General features: G+C 43.9%; 1 protein-coding gene across 1 annotated transcript in view; it reads left to right on the forward strand.

Moving 5' to 3' along the window:
* The window catches only part of LOC129854880 (plakophilin-3-like), a 67,402-nt gene that overhangs the window by 22,842 nt on the left and 21,453 nt on the right, over nt 1–23,107 (forward strand). Inside the window, exons 6-10 of the mRNA XM_055922010.1 lie at nt 32–289; nt 868–1,028; nt 15,588–15,711; nt 18,596–18,800; nt 19,075–19,249. Coding sequence (XP_055777985.1) covers nt 32–289; nt 868–1,028; nt 15,588–15,711; nt 18,596–18,800; nt 19,075–19,249 — 923 coding nt within the window. The remainder of the gene's footprint in view (nt 1–31; nt 290–867; nt 1,029–15,587; nt 15,712–18,595; nt 18,801–19,074; nt 19,250–23,107) is intronic.

Below are 23,107 nucleotides of genomic sequence, written 5' to 3' on the forward strand. Positions count from 1 at the left end.
TTTTTTGAATGAACATTTATATTTCTGGTAGGGAGGAGAGGAGATGATGATGGTCCAGCAGCAGCATTCCTTTAAAGGGCCAGCGTACCGCACCATCAGCAGGATCAACAACAGGAACAACAGAATGTCCATGGGCTCCATGTCTGGGGCTTCCACCCTCCCCCCTGGGGGAAGTAGCTACGGCGGTGGAGGGGGAGGCTTCGTCATGTCTGGGGCTTCCACCCTCCCCTCTGGGGGAAGTAGCTACGGCGGTGGAGGCGGCGGTGGAGGAGGATTCATGATGGGCCAGGTGAGGATTGCGATGCGATACGTTTATTGCCCATTTGCATGGACATTTGTTATGTGAGGTCAGAAAGCAAAACGGAATACACAAAATTAATACAACAACTCTGAGAAGTGAGGGGACACACATTTGTTTTTGTTTTATTTAGCCAGGCAAGTCAGTTAAGAACAAGTTCTTATTTTACAATGATGGCCTACACCGTACGACGCTGGGCCAATTGTGCGCCGCCCAATGTGACTCCCAATCATGGCCGGTTTTGATACAGCCTGGAATCGAACCAGGGTCTGTAGTGACGCCTGTAGCACTGAGATGCAGTGCCTTAGACCTCTGCGCCACTCGGAAGGGTTCACATATTCACATAGCCCCATGATGGACCAGGGCTAATCTGAGAGGATTCTCAGCATCTAGTCCTATATTGCTATTTTACCTGCCTTGATTCTAAATGTATGTTTTTTTTTATGTCGTGGTAGTTTTAATTGTTCTTTTATTTTAATTTTTTTGCCTAAGTAGAGCTTTGGTATAATGAAAAGCGCTATACAATTGAAAATGTATTATTATAATTGAATATTATGCATTGTTATTAGATGTCATCTGCGTCTCAGGGGAATCTGATGATGATGCAGCAACACAGACAGACCACTCTGCCCAGGACCATGTCTATCAAGAGCATGCACAGTGTTGGGAAGGGCATGGACATCTACGACAGGCAGATGGACATGACAGACAGCATGGGCAACCTCAGCAGGTAAGGAGTGGATACTAGGGTTAAATATTGGGAACCTGGTTACTGAGATTTAACGCCCCAAAAAAACACTTCCTTTTCCCGGGATAAATAACTGTGAGAAAACCGGTAAATTATAATAAACGATTTGTATGAACAGCATGGCGTGAAACGGAACTGTTAAATGATATGAGATGTCTAAATCTGGCTGCTCTACGGCCTCTGTATGATGAATCCTCAACGCTCCGGGTGGGGACAGGCAGCCCATCTCAGGGTGGGGACAGGCAGCCCATCTCAGGGTGGGGACAGGCAGCCCATCTCAGGGTGGGGACAGGCAGCCCATCTCAGGGTGGGGACAGGCAGCCTATCTCAGGGTGGGGACAGGCAGCCTATCTCAGGGTGGGGACAGGCAGCCCATCTCAGGGTGGGGACAGGCAGCCCATCTCAGGGTGGGGACAGGCAGCCCATCTCAGGGTGGGGACAGGCAGCCCATCTCAGGGTGGGGACAGGCAGCCCATCTCAGGGTGGTTGGGGACAGGCAGCCCATCTCAGGGTGTGGACAGGCAGCCCATCTCAGGGTGTGGACAGGCAGCCCATCTCAGGGTGGGGACAGGCAGCCCATCTCAGGGTGGGGACAGGCAGCCCATCTCATGGTGGGGACAGGCAGCCCATCTCCGGGTGGGGACAGACAGCCCATCTCCGGGTGGGGACAGACAGCCCATCTCCGGGTGGGGACAGACAGCCCATCTCCGGGTGGGGACAGACGGCCCATCTCCGGGTGGGGACAGGCGGCCCATCTCAGGGTGCGGACAGGCGGCCCATCTCAGGGTGCGGACAGGCGGCCCATCTCAGGGTGCGGACAGGCGGCCCATCTCCGGGTGGGGACAGACAGCCCATCTCAGGGTGCGGACAGGCGGCCCATCTCAGGGTGCGGACAGGCGGCCCATCTCAGGGTGCGGACAGGCGGCCCATCTCCGGGTGGGGACAGACAGCCCATCTCAGGGTGCGGACAGGCGGCCCATCTCAGGGTGCGGACAGGCGGCCCATCTCAGGGTGCGGACAGACGGCCCATCTCCGGGTGGGGACAGACAGCCCATCTCAGGGTGGAGGGCAGTACACAATGCATGTAGACCTATCATCTCATGGTAACTTTTTTTCTTGTGACAGGTAGGCCTGAATTTGCTGCAGCATAGCCCATGCTACAGTAATTAAAAGACAGAATACACGTCTAATTTACCCATCTCCTTCTGGCTTTCAGGTGTCACCTTTATATTCGTTTAATTGCGAAGATTTTCTATTTATTTCATTGCAGCTGCAGAGTTTTAGAACACTTCTATATCGTTGCTTTAAGTCCGTGCACGAGCGAGCACTCTCTCTCCCTCTCCGTCTTTCTCTCTCTCCATCAACTCAAATATCATTCAAAATAGATAATGCTGTTCTAGATTGACATATATAGGCCTATAAATATATGTCTCAGCCTACCTCTTTCAGGTCATACATTCAATGCAGTATTAGCCTTATATGTAGCTAATTAATGATGGGTTATGTATAATAAGCTCCTAATTTATATCCTCTGTCTCTTGCGCAATACACAAGCACCTGCTGGCCTCTCTCCTTAACCTGTTGAGGCTGGGGGCGCTGTTGTCACTATTTATGCTAATCGTGTAATTTTTGAAACGGCTTCCCACAAAATTCTTGATCGTACAATATGCATATTATTATTATTATTGGATAGAAAACAGTCTATAGTTTCTATAGGAGTTGAAATTTTGTCTCTAAGTGGAACAGAACCCATTCTACAGCAATTTCCCTGACATGGAGTCAGATTTCAGAAATTTTGGCCCCTGATCTGGAGTCAGTTAAAAGGCCACAGTTATTGCTATGAGTATACGGACACTGCTTACGTCTTCCCCTGGATGCCTTTACGTGATGACGATTTCAATGGGGTCGATTGCGCGTTCACAGGCACTATAAATTAAAAAACCCTGTAGCTAGTAAGTCTTTTGGAGCTGCGTTATGCGCGTGGAGGACACCGACCCGCACCTGTTCCAAGCATTAGTGGAGGGAGTAATATTACTCTGGTCATGTTTCTACTCGTTATAGGAGTTAAAAACATCATAAGGTAGTTAATTTAAAGCGTTTTATAGCAATTTATATCCGTTTAGTGCGATTTTGGGACATTTATTTCTGAAACGCTGTGAATGGCTGGGCACGCTTCCAGTTCATCCCGAACGCAGTTGGCATTTCCACATGGCAAGAGGACAGCTTTCCACCAAAAGACGATTAGACCCAAGAAAGGATCCTTTGCCCAAGATACTGATGGAAGAACAGCTCAAAGTAAGACATTTTTATTATGATAAATCGTGTTTCTGTCGAAAAATGTTAGTGGCTTAGGACGCCATGTTTTTTGACGTAGCTTCGCTTGGCGCAAACTGTATTGAAAAGTAAGGATAATTTAAAAAATGTAATTCCGCGATTGTATTAAGAATTAAATTGTCTATCAATCCCTGTCCACCCTATATTTTTTAGTCACGTTTATGAGTATTTATGTATAAGAGTAGATCACTGTCTAATATGGCGCACGGACATTTTCTCACCAGCTGGGCTACATTTCACATTGTCTAACCATGATTTTGGTGTCTAAATATGCACATTTTCGAACAAACTGTATATGTATGTTGTAATGTGATGTTACAGGGGTGTCATCTGAAGAATTCTGAGTAGGTTAGTGAAAAAAAATATATATTTTGGCGATGTTGACGTTATCGCTCACTTTGGCTAGAATCAATGCTGGGCTGCTATGTGCTATGTGCTATGCTAATATAACGATTTATTGTGTTTTCGCTGTAAGACACTTAGAAAATCTGAAATATTGTCTGTATTCACAGGATCTGTGTCTTTCGATTAGTGTATGCTGTGTATTTTTACGAAATGTTTGATGATTAGTAAGTAGGTAAACACGTTGCTCTATGTAGTTATTCTAGTCCATTTGTGACGGTGGGTGCAATTGTAACCTATGCCATCTACCTGAAATATGCACATTTTTCTAACAAAACCTATCCCATACCATAAATATGTTATCAGACTGTCATCTGATGAGTTTTTTTCTTGGTTAGGGGCTATAAATATCTTAGTTTAGCCGAATTGGTGATAGCTACTGGTGTTGGTGGACAAATAAAAGATGGTGGATTATGCTAATGTGTCTTTAGGTAATAGATTTACATCTTTACATATTGTGTCTTCCCTGTAAAACATTTAAAAAATCGGACATGTTGGCTGGATTCACAAGATCTGTGTCTTTCATTAGCTGTATTGGACTTTAATGTGTGAAAGTTAAATATTTTAAAAAAATATTTTTTTTGAATTTCGCGGCTCTGCCTTTTCAGTGGGGGTGGGGGGGGAGTGCCGCTAGCGGCACCCTTCTCCTAGACAGGTTAAACAACGCTCCTTAGATCTTGGAGTCCCATGCAGGAAAAGATAGACTAGAATAGCTTGCTGGACATCGTTTTTTTTTTGTTGCATTTGTTATACCAATAGACTATTTGAAGAGGGACGCACACTCTTGTTTGCTGAATGTTCAAATACAGCAGCCAATAGGACTCACGGGTACTTTGAAAAAAGAGCGAATGCGTGATGATGATTGGCTATAGCAGTTATTAATTCAGACCCATAACCAATCAGATGGTGGTAGACTATAGCAGTTATTAATTCAGACCCATTCAGATGGTGTTAGGCTATAACAGTTATTAATTCAGACCCATTCAGATGGTGTTAGGCTATAACAGTTATTAATTCAGACCCATAACCATTCAGATGGTGGTAGACTATAGCAGTTATTAATTCAGGCCCATAACCATTCAGATGGTTTAGACTATAACAGTTATTAATTCAGACCCATTCAGATGGTGTTAGGCTATAACAGTTATTAATTCAGACCCATTCAGATGGTGTTAGACTATAGCAGTTATTAATTCAGACCTATAACCATTCAGATAGTGGTAGACTATAGCAGTTATTAATTCAGACCTATAACCAATCAGATAGTGGTAGACTATAGCAGTTATTAATTCAGACCCATTCAGATGGTGGTAGACTATAGCAGTTATTAATTCAGACCTATAACCATTCAGATGGTGGTAGACTATAGCAGTTATTAATTCAGACCCATTCAGATGGTGGTAGACTATAGCAGTTATTAATTCAGACCCATAACCATTCAGATGGTGGTAGACTATAGCAGTTATTAATTCAGACCCATTCAGAGACTATAACAGTTATTAATTCAGACCTATAACCAATCAGATGGTGGTAGACTATAGCAGTTATTAATTCAGACCCATAACCATTCAGATGGTGGTAGACTATAGCAGTTATTATTTCAGACCCATAACCATTCAGATGGTGGTAGACTATAGCAGTTATTAATTCAGACCTATAACCAATCAGATGGTGGTAGACTATAGCAGTTATTAATTCAGACCCATAACCAATCAGATGGTGGTAGACTATAGCAGTTATTAATTCAGACCTATAACCAATCAGATGGTGGTAGACTATAGCAGTTATTAATTCAGACCCATTCAGATAGTGGTAGACTATAGCAGTTATTAATTCAGACCCGTAACCATTCAGATGGTGGTAGACTATAGCAGTAATTAATTCAGACCCATTCAGAGACTATAACAGTTATTAATTCAGACCTATAACCAATCAGATGGTGGTAGACTATAGCAGTTATTAATTCAGACCCATTCAGATACTATAACAGTTATTAATTCAGACCCGTAACCATTCAGATGGTGGTAGACTATAGCAGTTATTAATTCAGACCCATTCAGATACTATAACAGTTATTAATTCAGACCCGTAACCATTCAGATGGTGGTAGACTATAGCAGTTATTAATTCAGACCCATTCAGATACTATAACAGTTATTAATTCAGACCCGTAACCATTCAGATGGTGGTAGACTATAGCAGTTATTAATTCAGACCCATAACCATTCAGATGGTGGTAGACTATAGCAGTTATTAATTCAGACCCATAACCATTCAGATGGTGGTAGACTATAGCAGTTATTAATTCAGACCCATTCAGATAGTGGTAGACTATAGCAGTTATAAATTCAGACCCATAACCATTCAGATGGTGGTAGACTATAGGTTATTAATTCAGACCCATAACCAATCAGATGGTGGTAGACTATAGCAGTTATTAATTCAGACCCATTCAGATAGTGGTAGACTATAGCAGTTATAAATTCAGACCCATAACCATTCAGATGGTGGTAGACTATAGGTTATTAATTCAGACCCATAACCAATCAGATGGTGGTAGACTATAGCAGTTATTAATTCAGACCCATTCAGATAGTGGTAGACTATAGCAGTTATTAATTCAGACCCATAACCATTCAGATGGTGGTAGACTATAGCAGTTATTAATTCAGACCCATTCAGATGGTGGTAGACTATAGCAGTTATTAATTCAGACCCATAACCATTCAGATGGTGGTAGACTATAGCAGTTATTAATTCAGACCCATTCAGATAGTGGTAGACTATAGCAGTTATTAATTCAGACCCATTCAGATGGTGGTAGACTATAGCAGAGTATTAATTCAGACCCATTCAGATGGTGGTAGACTATAGCAGTTATTAATTCAGACCCATTCAGATGGTGTTAGGCTATAACAGTTATTAATTCAGACCCATAACCATTCAGATGGTGGTAGACTATAGCAGTTATTAATTCAGGCCCATAACCATTCAGATGGTTTAGACTATAACAGTTATTAATTCAGACCCATTCAGATGGTGTTAGGCTATAACAGTTATTAATTCAGACCCATTCAGATGGTGTTAGACTATAGCAGTTATTAATTCAGACCTATAACCATTCAGATAGTGGTAGACTATAGCAGTTATTAATTCAGACCTATAACCAATCAGATGGTGGTAGACTATAGCAGTTATTAATTCAGACCCATTCAGATGGTGGTAGACTATAGCAGTTATTAATTCAGACCTATAACCATTCAGATGGTGGTAGACTATAGCAGTTATTAATTCAGACCCATTCAGATGGTGGTAGACTATAGCAGTTATTAATTCAGACCCATAACCATTCAGATGGTGGTAGACTATAGCAGTTATTAATTCAGACCCATTCAGAGACTATAACAGTTATTAATTCAGACCTATAACCAATCAGATGGTGGTAGACTATAGCAGTTATTAATTCAGACCCATAACCATTCAGATGGTGGTAGACTATAGCAGTTATTATTTCAGACCCATAACCATTCAGATGGTGGTAGACTATAGCAGTTATTAATTCAGACCTATAACCAATCAGATGGTGGTAGACTATAGCAGTTATTAATTCAGACCCATAACCAATCAGATGGTGGTAGACTATAGCAGTTATTAATTCAGACCTATAACCAATCAGATGGTGGTAGACTATAGCAGTTATTAATTCAGACCCATTCAGATAGTGGTAGACTATAGCAGTTATTAATTCAGACCCGTAACCATTCAGATGGTGGTAGACTATAGCAGTAATTAATTCAGACCCATTCAGAGACTATAACAGTTATTAATTCAGACCTATAACCAATCAGATGGTGGTAGACTATAGCAGTTATTAATTCAGACCCATTCAGATACTATAACAGTTATTAATTCAGACCCGTAACCATTCAGATGGTGGTAGACTATAGCAGTTATTAATTCAGACCCATTCAGATACTATAACAGTTATTAATTCAGACCCGTAACCATTCAGATGGTGGTAGACTATAGCAGTTATTAATTCAGACCCATTCAGATACTGTAACAGTTATTAATTCAGACCCGTAACCATTCAGATGGTGGTAGACTATAGCAGTTATTAATTCAGACCTATAACCATTCAGATAGAGGTAGACTATAGCAGTTATTAATTCAGACCCATAACCATTCAGATGGTGGTAGACTATAGCAGTTATTAATTCAGACCCATTCAGATAGTGGTAGACTATAGCAGTTATTAATTCAGACCCATAACCATTCAGATGGTGGTAGACTATAGCAGTTATAAATTCAGACCCATAACCATTCAGATGGTGGTAGACTATAGGTTATTAATTCAGACCCATAACCAATCAGATGGTGGTAGACTATAGCAGTTATTAATTCAGACCCATTCAGATAGTGGTAGACTATAGCAGTTATTAATTCAGACCCATAACCATTCAGATGGTGGTAGACTATAGCAGTTATTAATTCAGACCCATTCAGATGGTGGTAGACTATAGCAGTTATTAATTCAGACCCATAACCATTCAGATGGTGGTAGACTATAGCAGTTATTAATTCAGACCCATTCAGATAGTGGTAGACTATAGCAGTTATTAATTCAGACCCATTCAGATGGTGGTAGACTATAGCAGAGTATTAATTCAGACCCATTCAGATGGTGGTAGACTATAGCAGTTATTAATTCAGACCCATAACCATTCAGATGGTGGTAGACTATAGCAGTTATTAATTCAGACCCATAACCATTCAGATGGTGGTAGACTATAACAGTTATTAATTCAGACCCGTAACCATTCAGATGGTGGTAGACTATAGCAGTTATTAATTCAGACCCATTCAGATACTATAACAGTTATTAATTCAGACCCGTAACCATTCAGATGGTGGTAGACTATAGCAGTTATTAATTCAGACCTATAACCATTCAGATAGAGGTAGACTATAGCAGTTATTAATTCAGACCCATAACCATTCAGATGGTGGTAGACTATAGCAGTTATTAATTCAGACCCATTCAGATAGTGGTAGACTATAGCAGTTATTAATTCAGACCCATAACCATTCAGATGGTGGTAGACTATAGCAGTTATAAATTCAGACCCATAACCATTCAGATGGTGGTAGACTATAGGTTATTAATTCAGACCCATAACCAATCAGATGGTGGTAGACTATAGCAGTTATTAATTCAGACCCATTCAGATAGTGGTAGACTATAGCAGTTATTAATTCAGACCCATAACCATTCAGATGGTGGTAGACTATAGCAGTTATTAATTCAGACCCATTCAGATGGTGGTAGACTATAGCAGTTATTAATTCAGACCCATAACCATTCAGATGGTGGTAGACTATAGCAGTTATTAATTCAGACCCATTCAGATAGTGGTAGACTATAGCAGTTATTAATTCAGACCCATTCAGATGGTGGTAGACTATAGCAGAGTATTAATTCAGACCCATTCAGATGGTGGTAGACTATAGCAGTTATTAATTCAGACCCATAACCATTCAGATGGTGGTAGACTATAGCAGTTATTAATTCAGACCCATAACCATTCAGATGGTGGTAGACTATAGCAGTTATTAATTCAGACCCATTCAGATGGTGGTAGACTATAGCAGAGTATTAATTCAGACCCATTCAGATGGTGGTAGACTATTGCAGTTATTAATTCAGACCCATAACCATTCAGATGGTGGTAGACTATAGCAGTTATTAATTCAGACCCATAACCATTCAGATGGTGGTAGACTATAGGTTATTAATTCAGACCCATAACCAATCAGATGGTGGTAGACTATAGGTTATTAATTCAGACCCATAACCATTCAGATGGTGGTAGACTATAGCAGTTATTAATTCAGACCCATTCAGATGGTGGTAGACTATAGCAGTTATTAATTCAGACCCATAACCATTCAGATGGTGGTATACTATAGCAGTTATTAATTCAGACCCATAACCAATCAGATGGTGGTAGACTATAGCAGTTATTAATTCAGACCCATAACCATTCAGATGGTGGTATACTATAGCAGTTATTAATTCAGACCCATAACCAATCAGATGGTGGTATACTATAGCAGTTATTAATTCACACCCATAACCATTCAGATGGTGGTAGACTATAGCAGTTATTAATTCAGACCCATAACCAATCAGATGGTGGTAAACTATAGCAGTTATTAATACAGACCCATAACTAATCAAATGGTGGTAGACTATAGCAGTTATTAATTCAGATGGTGGTAGACTATAGCAGTTATTAATACAGACCCATAACTAATCAGATGGTGGTAGACTATAGCAGTTATTAATTCAGATGGTGGTAGACTATAACAGTTATTAATTCAGACCCATTCAGATGGTGGTAGACTATAGCAGAGTATTAATTCAGACCCATTCAGATGGTGGTAGACTATAGCAGTTATTAATTCAGACCCATAACCAATCAAATGGTGGTAGACAATAGCAGTTATTAATTCAGACCCATAACCATTCAGATGGTGGTAGGCTATAGCAGTTATTCATTCAGACCCATAACCATTCAATCCTTGTGAAGAGAAGTGAAAGCCTTTTGCATCTAATTTTAGTTCTATATTATTCAAGGATGTCATTAGAATGAGGAAGATGAGGAAAATTAAACTTATTTCATTTAACTGTTGAAAGCGAGGAAGGAAATAAGCAACAATAGAGAGAGAGAGGAGGTAGGCTAATAACTTTATGGGAAATATTATGAAAGGTATATATGCGTCAGCCTACTAATTATTCAAATAGGTCGTATTATATTTCAAAATTAAAATCACATTTGCTAGCCTATACTTGTAACTTTGTAGGCCGCATGCATGTGTTGCACCAGAATCTCATGTTGTCTTCTGCTTCATCATGGTTTGAATGATGTGAGTAATTCCAGTCCATATAACACAGTATAATACAATACAGTACAGTAATACAGTTCACACTCAAAAATATTAGCCTACTGGAGCTAGTTTAATGTATTTACCCAAGAGAGCATATAGCTAGCTAGACTTACAGGCTTTTATGTGTTTCTGTCGTGTGTAATGTGCAGTAGCTTATATCATATATGTATTGGATAACGGCACAATCATTTGGGCTTTTTTTGGTCTTTTTTGGTGTGCATTAGAATGTGTGCATTAGAATGTGTGCATTAGAATGTGTGTGTTAGAATGTTTGAATTAAAATGTGTGCATTAGAATGTGTGCATTAGAATGTTTGAATTAAAATGTGTGCATTAGAATGTGTGCATTCAAATGCGTGCATTAGAATGTGTGCATTAGAATGTGTGACATTTGGGTTGGTATTTGTCTTGAAGCATGGCTGAACATGTTATTATAATGACTATAGAAAACCACAGAGTGAACCTGCTCCGTACGTCCAAAAGAGCAGGTAGAGACTGTCGTAAGAGATAGGAACACTATAGTTACATATAGGTCTACTACTGTATTTGTTGTGGGCATTTCTTTACAGCAGTATGTTAAAACATGCTCCGGTATTTTTTAAACCTCCCCGTTTGGGCTTGATGTGTCATAAATGCATAATCTATGAGCATAATTACTTCTTTTCCTCAATTAGCCACGAAATCCCTAGTTTGAAAGAGAGTGTTTTCTTGAAGCTGTGCCTCGCCATTTCCCTACATTTCCCCCCGCGTGGGCCAGCCCCCTAGCAATATGAGTTCTAGCCAATGAGCTTCAGCCCCCTAGCAATATGAGTTCTAGCCAATGAGCTTCAGCCCCCTAGCAATATGAGTTCTAGCCAATGAGCTTCAGCCCCCTAGCAAAATGAGTTCTAGCCAATGAGCTTCAGCCCCCTAGCAATATGAGTTCTAGCCAATGAGCTTCAGCCCCCTAGCAATATGAGTTCTAGCCAATGAGCTTCAGCCCCCTAGCAATATGAGTTCTAGCCAATGAGCTTCAGCCCCCTAGCAATATGAGTTCTAGCCAATGAGCTTCGGCCCCTCGCATTTGAGTGACAGCTAGCAAGAGGCCTGCCCAGCGTTATCCAATGAGGTTGCAGGGTGGGCCCAACGGCTCAGTGGACACAGCAGAGAGAGAGAACAATGACGTGGTGCACATAGGGGACAGTGAAGCATCACTTTAAGTCCAGAGAGGTTGTTACCTTTTCACAGTGGCGGTACCGCAGTATCGCTGTTTTAGAGCTAATAAAATATTACAAAATTCTCCCAGTACACAAGGTGGCGTTCCACCCCTCCAGATGACACTTTACGGGACACTCGCTGTCTGTGTCGACAAATGGTGCACATGTGCAGTGTCGCCCTTGATTATGCTAACGGTGACGTCGGGGTACAAGCTACCATTCGTTGTGTTTCTGTCAGTGTGGGTCCTATGTCAGAGGTCCAGGACGGATGGTACAGCTGGTATTTCCTGGTTCCCAGAAGTGCTGGGACTTTGCATCCCATTTTAGTGCATTAAACAAGCACTTCAGGGGCTACAAATTCAGAATTACTCACTATTGGTTCACCTCCATCGACCTGAAGGACACGTACTTTCATGTGATGAGGACCGACAGTGGTGGTGAGGACTGACAGTGGGACAGTGGTGATGAGGACTGACAGTGGTGGTGAGGACTGACAGTGGGACAGTGGTGGTGAGGACTGACAGTGGTGGTGAGGACCGACAATGGTGGTGAAGACTGACAGTGGGACAGTGGTGGTGTGGACTGGCAGCGGGGACAGTGGTGATGAGGACTGACAGTGGTGATGAGGACTGACAGTGGTGGTGAGGACTGACAGTGGTGATGAGGACTGACAGTGGTGGTGAGGAATGACAGTGGTGGTAAGGACTGGCAGTGGGACAGTGGTGGTGAGGACTAAAAGTGGTGGTGAGGACCGACAGTGGTGGTGAGGACCGACAGTGGGACAGTGGTGGTGAGGACTAAAAGTGGTGGTGAGGACCGACAGTGGTGGTGAGGACCGACAGTGGGACAGTGGTGGTGAGGACTAAAAGTGGTGGTGAGGACCGACAGTGGTGGTGAGGACCGACAGTGGGACAGTGGTGGTGAGGACTAAAAGTGGTGGTGAGGACCGACAGTGGGACAGTGCTGGTGAGGACTGATAGTGGGACAGTGCTGGTGAGGACTGATAGTGGGACAGTGGTGGTGAGGACTGACAGTGGTGGTGAGGACCGACAATGGTGGTGAGGACTGACAGTGGTGGTGAGGACTGACAGTGGTGGTGAGGACCGACAGTGGTGGTGAGGACCGACAGTGGTGGTGAGGACCGACAGTGGTGGTGAGGACCGACAGTGGTGATGAGGACCGACAGTGGTGGTGAGGACTGACAGTGGGACAGTGGTGATGAGGACCGACAGTGGTGGTGAGGACTGACAGTGGGACAGTGGTGGTGAGGACTGACAGTGGTGGTGAGGACCGACAGTGGGACAGTGGTGGTGAGGACTGACAGTGGGACAGTGGTGGTGAGGACTGACAGTGGTGGTGAGGACCGACAGTGGGACAGTGGTGGTGTGGACTGACAGTGGTGGTGAGGACCGACAGTGGTGGTGAAGACTGACAGTGGGACAGTGGTGGTGTGGACTGGCAGCGGGGACAGTGGTGGTGAGGACTGACAGTGGTGATGAGGACTGACAGTGGTGATGAGGACTGACAGTGGTGATGAGGACTGACAGTGGTGGTGAGGAATGACAGTGGTGGTAAGGACTGGCAGTGGGACAGTGGTGGTGAGGACTGACAGTGCTGGTGAGGACTGACAGCGGTGGTGAGGACTGACAGTGGTGGTGAGGACTGACAGTGGTGATGAGGACTGACAGTGGTGGTGAGGAATGACAGTGGTGGTAAGGACTGGCAGTGGGACAGTGCTGGTGAGGACTGACGGTGGTGAGGACTGGCAGTGGGACAGTGCTAGTGAGGACCGACAGTGTTGGTGAAGACTGACAGCGGGACAGTGCTGGTGAGGACTTACAGCGGGACAGTGCTAGTGAGGACTGACAGCGGGGACAGTGGTGGTTAGGACTGACAGTGGTGGTGAGGACTGACAGTGGTGGTGAGGACTGACAGCGGGACAGTGGTGGTGAGGACTGACAGCGGGACAATGCTAGTGAGGACTGACAGCGGGGACAGTGGTGGTGAGGACTGACAGTGGGACAGTGGTGATGAGGACCGACAGTGGTGGTGAGGACTGACAGCGGGACAGTGCTGGTGAGGACTTACAGCGGGACAGTGCTAGTGAGGACTGACAGCGGGGACAGTGGTGGTGAGGACTGACAGTGGTGGTGAGGACTGACACTGGTGGTGAGGACTGACAGCGGGACAGTGCTAGTGAGGACTGACAGCGGGACAGTGCTAGTGAGGACTGACAGCGGGACAGTGCTAGTGAGGACTGACAGCGGGACAGTGCTAGTGAGGACTGACAGCGGGACAGTGCTAGTGAGGACTGACAGTGGAACAGTGCTAGTGAGGACTGACAGCGGGGACAGGGCCATCATAGATCTTTGCGAGAGAAAAGGCTCATTGTCGGCTGTTTTTCTCGATAAGGGACTTGACTGCTCCGTTGGGAATGGATGCTCTCACGCACCAGTGACCTCTGACCCTCCTTTACACGTTTCCCCTGTGGACCTGATTCATCCCACGCTGGAGAGGGTGTGGCTGGAGGGCTTGTTGTAGATTCTTGTGGTTCCCTGTTGTCCCAAACAACCTCGGTTAGTCGAGGACCCATGGCAACTCCCATTGCACAGGGACCTGTTGTCTCAGGTGCGTGGGCAGGTCTGGCACCCATTGAGTGTGCACATTGTGTGGTGCAGGGGTGTGTGACCAACTTTTTTTGTCTGTTTTGCTATTCTGGCTCGTGATAGAGCACTTTCAAAGCGGCGTCTCTGTGATGATTACAAATGTCTCTTTCCCAAGAGCTGTAGATTCTGAGCTGGCTGCTACATGGCCCCCGTAGTGGCAGGACTGGTTTGGGTGTGGCACCAGAGGACTTTCATCAGGTTTCACATTTCAAACACAAACAGCCGGCGCCTAGCTGATAGCACAGCAGATGGAAAAACCACAGACTGTTACCTTTAGCTTAGTTAACCATTCACACAGGCACATATTATATCATGGGAGTGAAAGCTGTGAGTCATGTTGGCCCGATTGGTCAGCTAGGACTGGCAATGTATTATCTCATTTCTGCCTAATCGTGCACCAGGGGTTGAGGGTCAACTCCATTTAAATTCCAGCTAATTTGAGGAAAAAGTCAATCAAATTCCAATTCCAAATGTTCCTCGTTGAAAAGCTTTGAAGATGAATTAGAATTAGACTGTCAGTGTAGTTCTTGAAATGACTGGAATTGAAAGGGAACTGACCACAACCCACTTCGAGGGGACAGTTTCCCGGAGACTAAAAAGCTATTTCAATGGTGATTCTCAGTTGAGTAGCTTTTGCTTTTCATTCCGGGACTAGGCTTAGCTTTATCTGTTATCGAAACGAAAACTAGACAGTCAGGAAGCATAGAAAATTACAAAAAGCAATGGATAGAGGGAAAAGAAATTCCAATTTTTACTGCGAGGAAACAGTGAAGACCAATTGCGGCATGCTGGGAAAAATTACTTTGACACTGCTGCTATAGAGTGTTTTCACCACGAAATCCCCCATCATTCATAATCTATTATTTGTCTCAGTCTCTCTAACCTGTCCAGGGGCTGGCTTACTGTAAAGCGCTTTGTGTCAACGGGGCTTTACAAATACAGGTACATTTGATTGGTTGGTTGGTTGATTGATTGATCTTTCTGATTGTACAGGATCAATAACCTGGACATGGCTACGGCGGTGAGGTACCTAGCAGAGGGGGATGCTGAGCTGCAGGTTCTGGGAGCAGCTTTTATCCAACATGAGTGTTACAACGACCCCGAGGCCAAGAAAGAGGTAGTAAAGGGATTTCCTCTTCATTCTGCAGTCACATCTCTGTTTCTCTAGTACTTCCTTATGATACGCGTCCCATTTGGTGTGCGTATGTTCATTAACATAATACAAGGAACAATAGAAGTGAAGTTGCTAGTTGCATAAGAACTATTGTGTATCAACACATTGACTGACGTGCTCCAGGTGTATCAACACATTGACGTGCTCCAGGTATATCAACACATTGACGTGCTCCAGGTATATCAACACACTGACGTGCTCCAGGTATATCAACACATTGACTGACGTGCTCCAGGTATATCAACATATTGACTAACGTGCTCCAGGTATATCAACACACTGACTGACGTGCTCCAGGTATATCAACACATTGACTAACGTGCTCCAGGTATATCAACACATTGACTAACGTGCTCCAGGTGTATCAACACACTGACGTGCTCCAGGTGTATCAACACATTGACGTGCTCCAGGTGTATCAACACATTGACGTGCTCCAGGTATATCAACACACTGACTAACGTGCTCCAGGTGTATCAACACATTGACGTGCTCCAGGTATATCAACACATTGACTGACGTGCTCCAGGTATATCAACACACTGACTGACGTGCTCCAGGTATATCAACACATTGACTAACGTGCTCCAGGTGTATCAACACACTGACGTGCTCCAGGTGTATCAACACATTGACGTGCTCCAGGTGTATCAACACATTGACGTGCTCCAGGTGTATCAACACATTGACGTGCTCCAGGTGTATCAACACATTGACGTGCTCCAGGTATATCAACACACTGACTAACGTGCTCCAGGTGTATCAACACATTGACGTGCTCCAGGTATATCAACACATTGACTGACGTGCTCAGGTGTATCAACACATTGACGTGCTCCAGGTATATCAACACATTGACGTGCTCCAGGTATATCAACACATTGACTGACGTGCTCCAGGTATATCAACACACTGACTGACGTGCTCCAGGTATATCAACACATTGACTAACGTGCTCCAGGTGTATCAACACATTGACGTGCTCCAGGTGTATCAACACATTGACGTGCTCCAGGTGTATCAACACATTGACGTGCTCCAGGTATATCAACACACTGACGTGCTCCAGGTGTATCAACACATTGACGTGCTCCAGGTGTATCAACACATTGACGTGCTCCAGGTGTATCAACACATTGACTGACGTGCTCCAGGTGTATCAACACATTGACTACCGTGCTCCAGGTGTATAAACACATTGACTGACGTGCTCCAGGTGTATCAACACATTGACGTGCTCCAGGTATATCAACACATTGACGTGCTCCAGGTGTATCAACACATTGACTAACGTGCTCCAGGTATATCAACACACTGACGTGCTCCAGGTGTATCAACACACTGACGTGCTCCAGCTGTATCAACACACTGACGTGCTCCAGGTGTATCAACACACTGACGTGCTCCAGGTGTATCAACACACTGACGTGCTCCAGGTGTATCAACACATTGACGTGCTCCAGGTATATCAACACATTGACGTGCTCCAGGTGTATCAACACATTGACTAACGTGCTCCAGGTATATCAACACACTGACTGACATGCTCCAGGTGTATCAACACATTGACTGACGTGCTCCAGGTGTATCAACACATTGACGTGCTCCAGGTGTATCAACACACTGACGTGCTCCAGGTGTGTCAACACACTGACGTGCTCCAGGTGTATCAACACATTGACGTGCTCCAGGTGTATCAACACATTGACGTGCTCCAGGTATATCAACACATTGACTAACGTGCTCCAGGTATATCAACACATTGACTGACGTGCTCCAGGTATATCAACACATTGACTGACGTGCTCCAGGTGTATCAACACATTGACGTGCTCCAGGTGTATCAACACATTGACTAACGTGCTCCAGGTATATCAACACATTGACGTGCTCCAGGTATATCAACACATTGACTGACGTGCTCCAGGTGTATCAACACATTGACTAACGTGCTCCAGGTGTATCAACACATTGACTAACGTGCTCCAGGTATATCAACACATTGACTAACGTGCTCCAGGTATATCAACACATTGACGTGCTCCAGGTGTATCAACACATTGACGTGCTCCAGGTATATCAACACATTGACTGACGTGCTCCAGGTGTATCAACACATTGACTAACGTGCTCCAGGTATATCAACACATTGACGTGCTCCAGGTATATCAACACATTGACTGACGTGCTCCAGGTGTATCAACACATTGACGTGCTCCAGGTATATCAACACATTGACTGACGTGCTCCAGGTATATCAACACATTGACGTGCTCCAGGTATATCAACACACTGACTAACGTGCTCCAGGTGTATCAACACATTGACTGACGTGCTCCAGGTATATCAACACATTGACGTGCTCCAGGTATATCAACACATTGACTGACGTGCTCCAGGTATATCAACACATTGACGTGCTCCAGGTGTATCAACACATTGACGTGCTCCAGGTATATCAACACACTGACGTGCTCCAGGTATATCAACACACTGACGTGCTCCAGGTATATCAACACATTGGCTGACGTGCTCCAGGTATATCAACACATTGACGTGCTCCAGGTGTATCAACACATTGACTGACGTGCTCCAGGTATATCAACACATTGACGTGCTCCAGGTGTATTGATTTTGTACCTTGTCAGCTCGGGGATTTGATCTTGCAACCTTTATAGTTACTAGTCCAACGCTCTAACCACTAGGCTACGCTGTCTAGTCATTTCAGATATACAGGATTGCCTAGGGAATAGGGGCTAGGCTAGGAGTCACTGGGATTCAGAATGAGTCTAAACCTTACAGAGATGTTCTTCCCTCCAATCACTAGGTGCACCGCTATAAGGGCATCCCAGAGCTGGTGAGGCTGTTCAACAGTGAGAACCAGGAGGTGGCTCGCTACGCCACGGGCGCCACGAGGAACCTCATCTACGAGAACATGGACAACAAGGTGGCCCTTATCGAGGGGGGAGGGATCCCACAACTCATAGAGGCTCTGAAGGTGAATGACGACGAGCTACGCAAGAACATCACAGGTATGACGTTTTACATTTTAGTCCTTTAGCAGAGACTCTTATCCAGGGCTACTTACATTCATCTGAAGGTCGCTAGGTAAGACAACCACATATCACAGTCTTAGTAAGTAAAACTTTCTCGAGAGACAAAGTACTCTGTACAATGTAGGGCTCTACGCTGACATGTGCTCCTAAAGTATACCTTTTTTGGGGGGAGCACAGAAAGAAATTTAGGAGCACAATGAACAATAGTAGAGGTAATGATACAAGGTTTGGTCATTGGGTTTTCTGTCAGGTATTCTGTGGAACCTGTCATCCAAAGACAACCTAAAGGAGAAACTCGCCAAGGAGACGCTCGCTGAGCTCACAGAGAGGATCCTGATCCCGCTCTCAGGAAGTGGAGACACTGAGGTCATCCACCAGAGCCCCTCTGAGGTTGACATCTTCTACAACACCACCGGATGTCTAAGGTACAGTACACTATAGTACACTATAGGATAGTACAGTACACAATAGTACACTATAGTATAGTACACTATAGGATAGTACAGTACACTAGTACAGTATTGTATAGTACAGTATAGTACAGTACACTATAGTACAATATAATACACTAGTACATTATAGTACACTATAGTAGAATATAGTACACTATAGGATAGTACAGTACACTATAGTACACTACAGGATAGTACAGTACACTATATACCAATATAGTACACTATAGTACACTATAGGATAGTACAGTACACTATTACAATATAGTACACTATAGGATAGTACAGTACACTATAGTACACTAGTACAGTATAGTACACTATAGGATAGTATAGTACACTATAGGATAGTATAGTACACTATAGGATAGTACAGTACACTATAGTACACTAGTACAGTATAGTACACTATAGGATAGTATAGTACAATATAGTACACAATAGGAGAGTACAGTTCAGTATAGTACACTATAGTACAGTATAGTAAAGCATAGTATAGTACAGTATATTACACTATAGTCCCGTGTAGCTCAGTTGGTAGAGCATGGCACTTGCAGCGCCACGGTTGTGGGTTCGATTCCCACGGGGGACTAGTATAAAAATGTATGCACTCACTACTACTGTAAGTCGCTCTGGATAAGAGCGTCTGCTAAATGACGTAAATGTAAATGTATAGTACAGTACACTAAAGTACAGTATAGGACAGTATATTACAGTATAGCATAGTACAGTATAGTACAGTGCAGTATTGTGCAGTAGCATACAGTACACTATAGTACCGCATATTACAGTATAGTACAGTATATTACACTATAGTCCAGTATTGTATAGTACACTATAGTACAGGATAGTAAAGTATAGTACAGTACACTAAATGACAGTATAGGATGGTATAGTACAGTATAGTACAGTACACTAAAGTACAGTATAGGATAGTATTGTACAGTATAGTATTTCACACTATAGTACAGTATAGTGTAGTAGTATAGTACAATATATAACACTAGTGTACAGTATTTCACACCATAGTACAGTATAGTATATTAGTATAGTACAATATCAACACTATTGTGCAGTATTTCACACTATAGTACAGTAGTATAGTACAATATCAACACTATTGTACAGTATTTCACACTATAGTACAGTATAGTATAGTAGTATAGTACAATATCAACACTATTGTACAGTATTTCACACTATAGTATAGTATAGTAGTATAGTACAATATCAACACTATTGTACAGTATTTCACACTATAGTATCTTATAGTAGTATAGTACAATATCAACACTATTGTATAGTATTTCACACAGTATAGTATAGTAGTATAGTACAATATATCAACACTATTGTACAGTATTTCACACTATAGTACAGCCTTCTTCTTTTCCTTCCAGCTCCTCCTCTGTCTAAGGACACTGTTGTCACATGCACTGTTGTCCTCCTCCGTCTAAGGACACTGTTGTCACACTAGCTTCCCATGTCAGCTCTTTGACCCACGTCAGTTCATTGACCCATTTCAGTTAATTGATATGTCAGTTCATTGATATGTCAGTTCATTGATATGTCAGTTCATTGGTTCATTCAGTTCATTTCCATTTCAGTTCATTAATATGTCAGTTCATTGGCCCATTTCAGTTCATTAATATGTCAGTTCATTGACCCATTTCAGTTCATTGATATATCAGTTCATTGACCCATTTCAGTTCATTGACCCATTTCAGTTCATTGATATGTCAGTGCATTGACCCATTTCAGTTTATTAGAGGATGGGGGACATCATCTATGAGTACGGGGCAGAAAGCTTTGGAGTGCAAGAGGCAAAAGGCGGGAGAAAGTTTCCAACCCCACCAGTTTCCAGGAGGCAACAAGAAATCAAGCGCCTCGTTCAAGAAAGGAGACAGCTTAAGAAACAGTGGAAGAAGGCCTCGGAAGTGGAAAAGGAGGGCATAGAGGCACTTCAGGCTGACATTAAAACCCGGTTGGGTTACCTCCGTAGAGCAGAGAACCTACGGAAACGCAGAAGGAAGAAAGAACAAACTAGAACTCGATTCTATAAAGATCCCTTCAAGTTCCTTAAAAGTCTCTTCACGAAGGAAAAAAGTGGAGCTCTAAAAACAACAAAGAAAGACCTAGAGGAGCACCTGATAACAACAAACTTTGACTCAAAGCGACATGAACATCTGGCCATCCCATCAGATATCCCACCCATTGAACCCCCGGAACATCATATTGAGACCAGCCCTCCGACATGGAAATAGGTGGAAAACACAGTTCGACGGGCAAGAACAGCATCAGCCCCGGGGCCAAATGGAGTCCCGTACAAAGTGTATAAGAACGCACCAGACGTCCTGAGGGTCCTCTGGAGGCTTATGAGAACAGCTTGGCAGAAGAAGATAATACCCAAAGTGTGGCGTAGGGCAGGTGGGGTCCTGATCCCTAAGGAGAAGGATGCAGTGAACATCAGCCAATTCCGCCCAATCTCCTTACTGAATGTCGAGGGTAAAATCTTCTTTAGGGTCATTGCCCAGAGGATGTCCGAGTACCTGCAAAGGAATGCGTACGTCGATACATCTGTACAGAAGACAGGAATATCAGGGTTCTCTGGCTGCTTGGAACACTCCAGCATGATCTGGCACCAGATCCAAATGGCCAAGGTGGAGAAAAGGGACCTCCACGTAGTCTTCCTCGACCTCGCCAATGCATTTGGCTCTGTGCCCCATGAACTCCTGTGGTCTGCCTTCAGATTTTTCCACATACCGGACACCATCACAACGCTGGTGAAGTCGTACTTCAAGGATCTGCAGTTCTGCTTCACCACCTCAGAGTTCACCACCTCATGGCAGTGCCTGAATGTAGGTATAATGGCGGGATGTACCATTTCTCCGTTGGCATTCATAATGGCAATGGAAGTTATCATCAGATTCTCAAAATGGGTTGCTGGTGGACAGCGAGTCGAATCTGGTTTCCGCCTCCCTCCACTCAGAGCCTACATGGACGACATTACAACATTGACCACCACTGTCCCATGCACCAGGAGACTGCTCAGAAAACTTGAGGAGTTCATCAGCTGGGCCCGTACGAAGATTAAACCATCCAAGTCACGCAGCATCTCGATTGTGAAGGGAGTACTCTCTGACCTGAAATTCTTCATCGGAGATGACCAAATCCCAACAGTGTCTGAGCAGCCGGTAAAAAGCCTTGGAAGGTGGTATGATGCAAGCCTGAAGGACAAAGACCAGGTGCAACAGCTGCGCAAAGACATCAGTAGTAGCCTACAGTCCATCGACAACACCCAGCTACCTGGAAAGTTAAAGGCCTGGTGTCTGCAGTTTGGTCTCCTACCCCGGGTGTTGTGGCCCCTAGCAGTGTATGAGGTTCCAATCTCAACAGTGGAGAAGATGGAAAGAGGAGTCACAGGCTACTTAAAGAAGTGGCTCGGAGTTCCACGATGCCTTACCACCATAGGCCTCTATGGAGATGGTGTCCTCAAGCTGCCCCTGACCAGTCTAACAGAGGAATTCAAGTGTGCAAAAACCAGGCTCCAGATGACACTGAATGAATCTCGAGACCCAGTGGTGAGCAACAACGCGCCGACCTTGGCAACTGGGCGCAAATGGAGGCCAGGAAAAGCAGTCCAGGAGGCAACAGCAGCCCTCAGACATGCTGACATTGTGGGTCATGTTCAGCAAGGGAGAGGAGGCCTTGGGCTAACTAGCCGTGCTGCTTGGAGTAAGGCCACTGCACCAGAGCGGGGGAAGATGGTAGTGCAGGAAGTACGCCATCAGGAGGAGGCTGCAAGGTGGGCCAAGGCAGTCTCTCTTGCCA

This window comes from Salvelinus fontinalis, chromosome 5 (assembly GCF_029448725.1).
Source record: "Salvelinus fontinalis isolate EN_2023a chromosome 5, ASM2944872v1, whole genome shotgun sequence".
Classification (NCBI taxonomy): Eukaryota; Metazoa; Chordata; class Actinopteri; order Salmoniformes; family Salmonidae; genus Salvelinus; species Salvelinus fontinalis.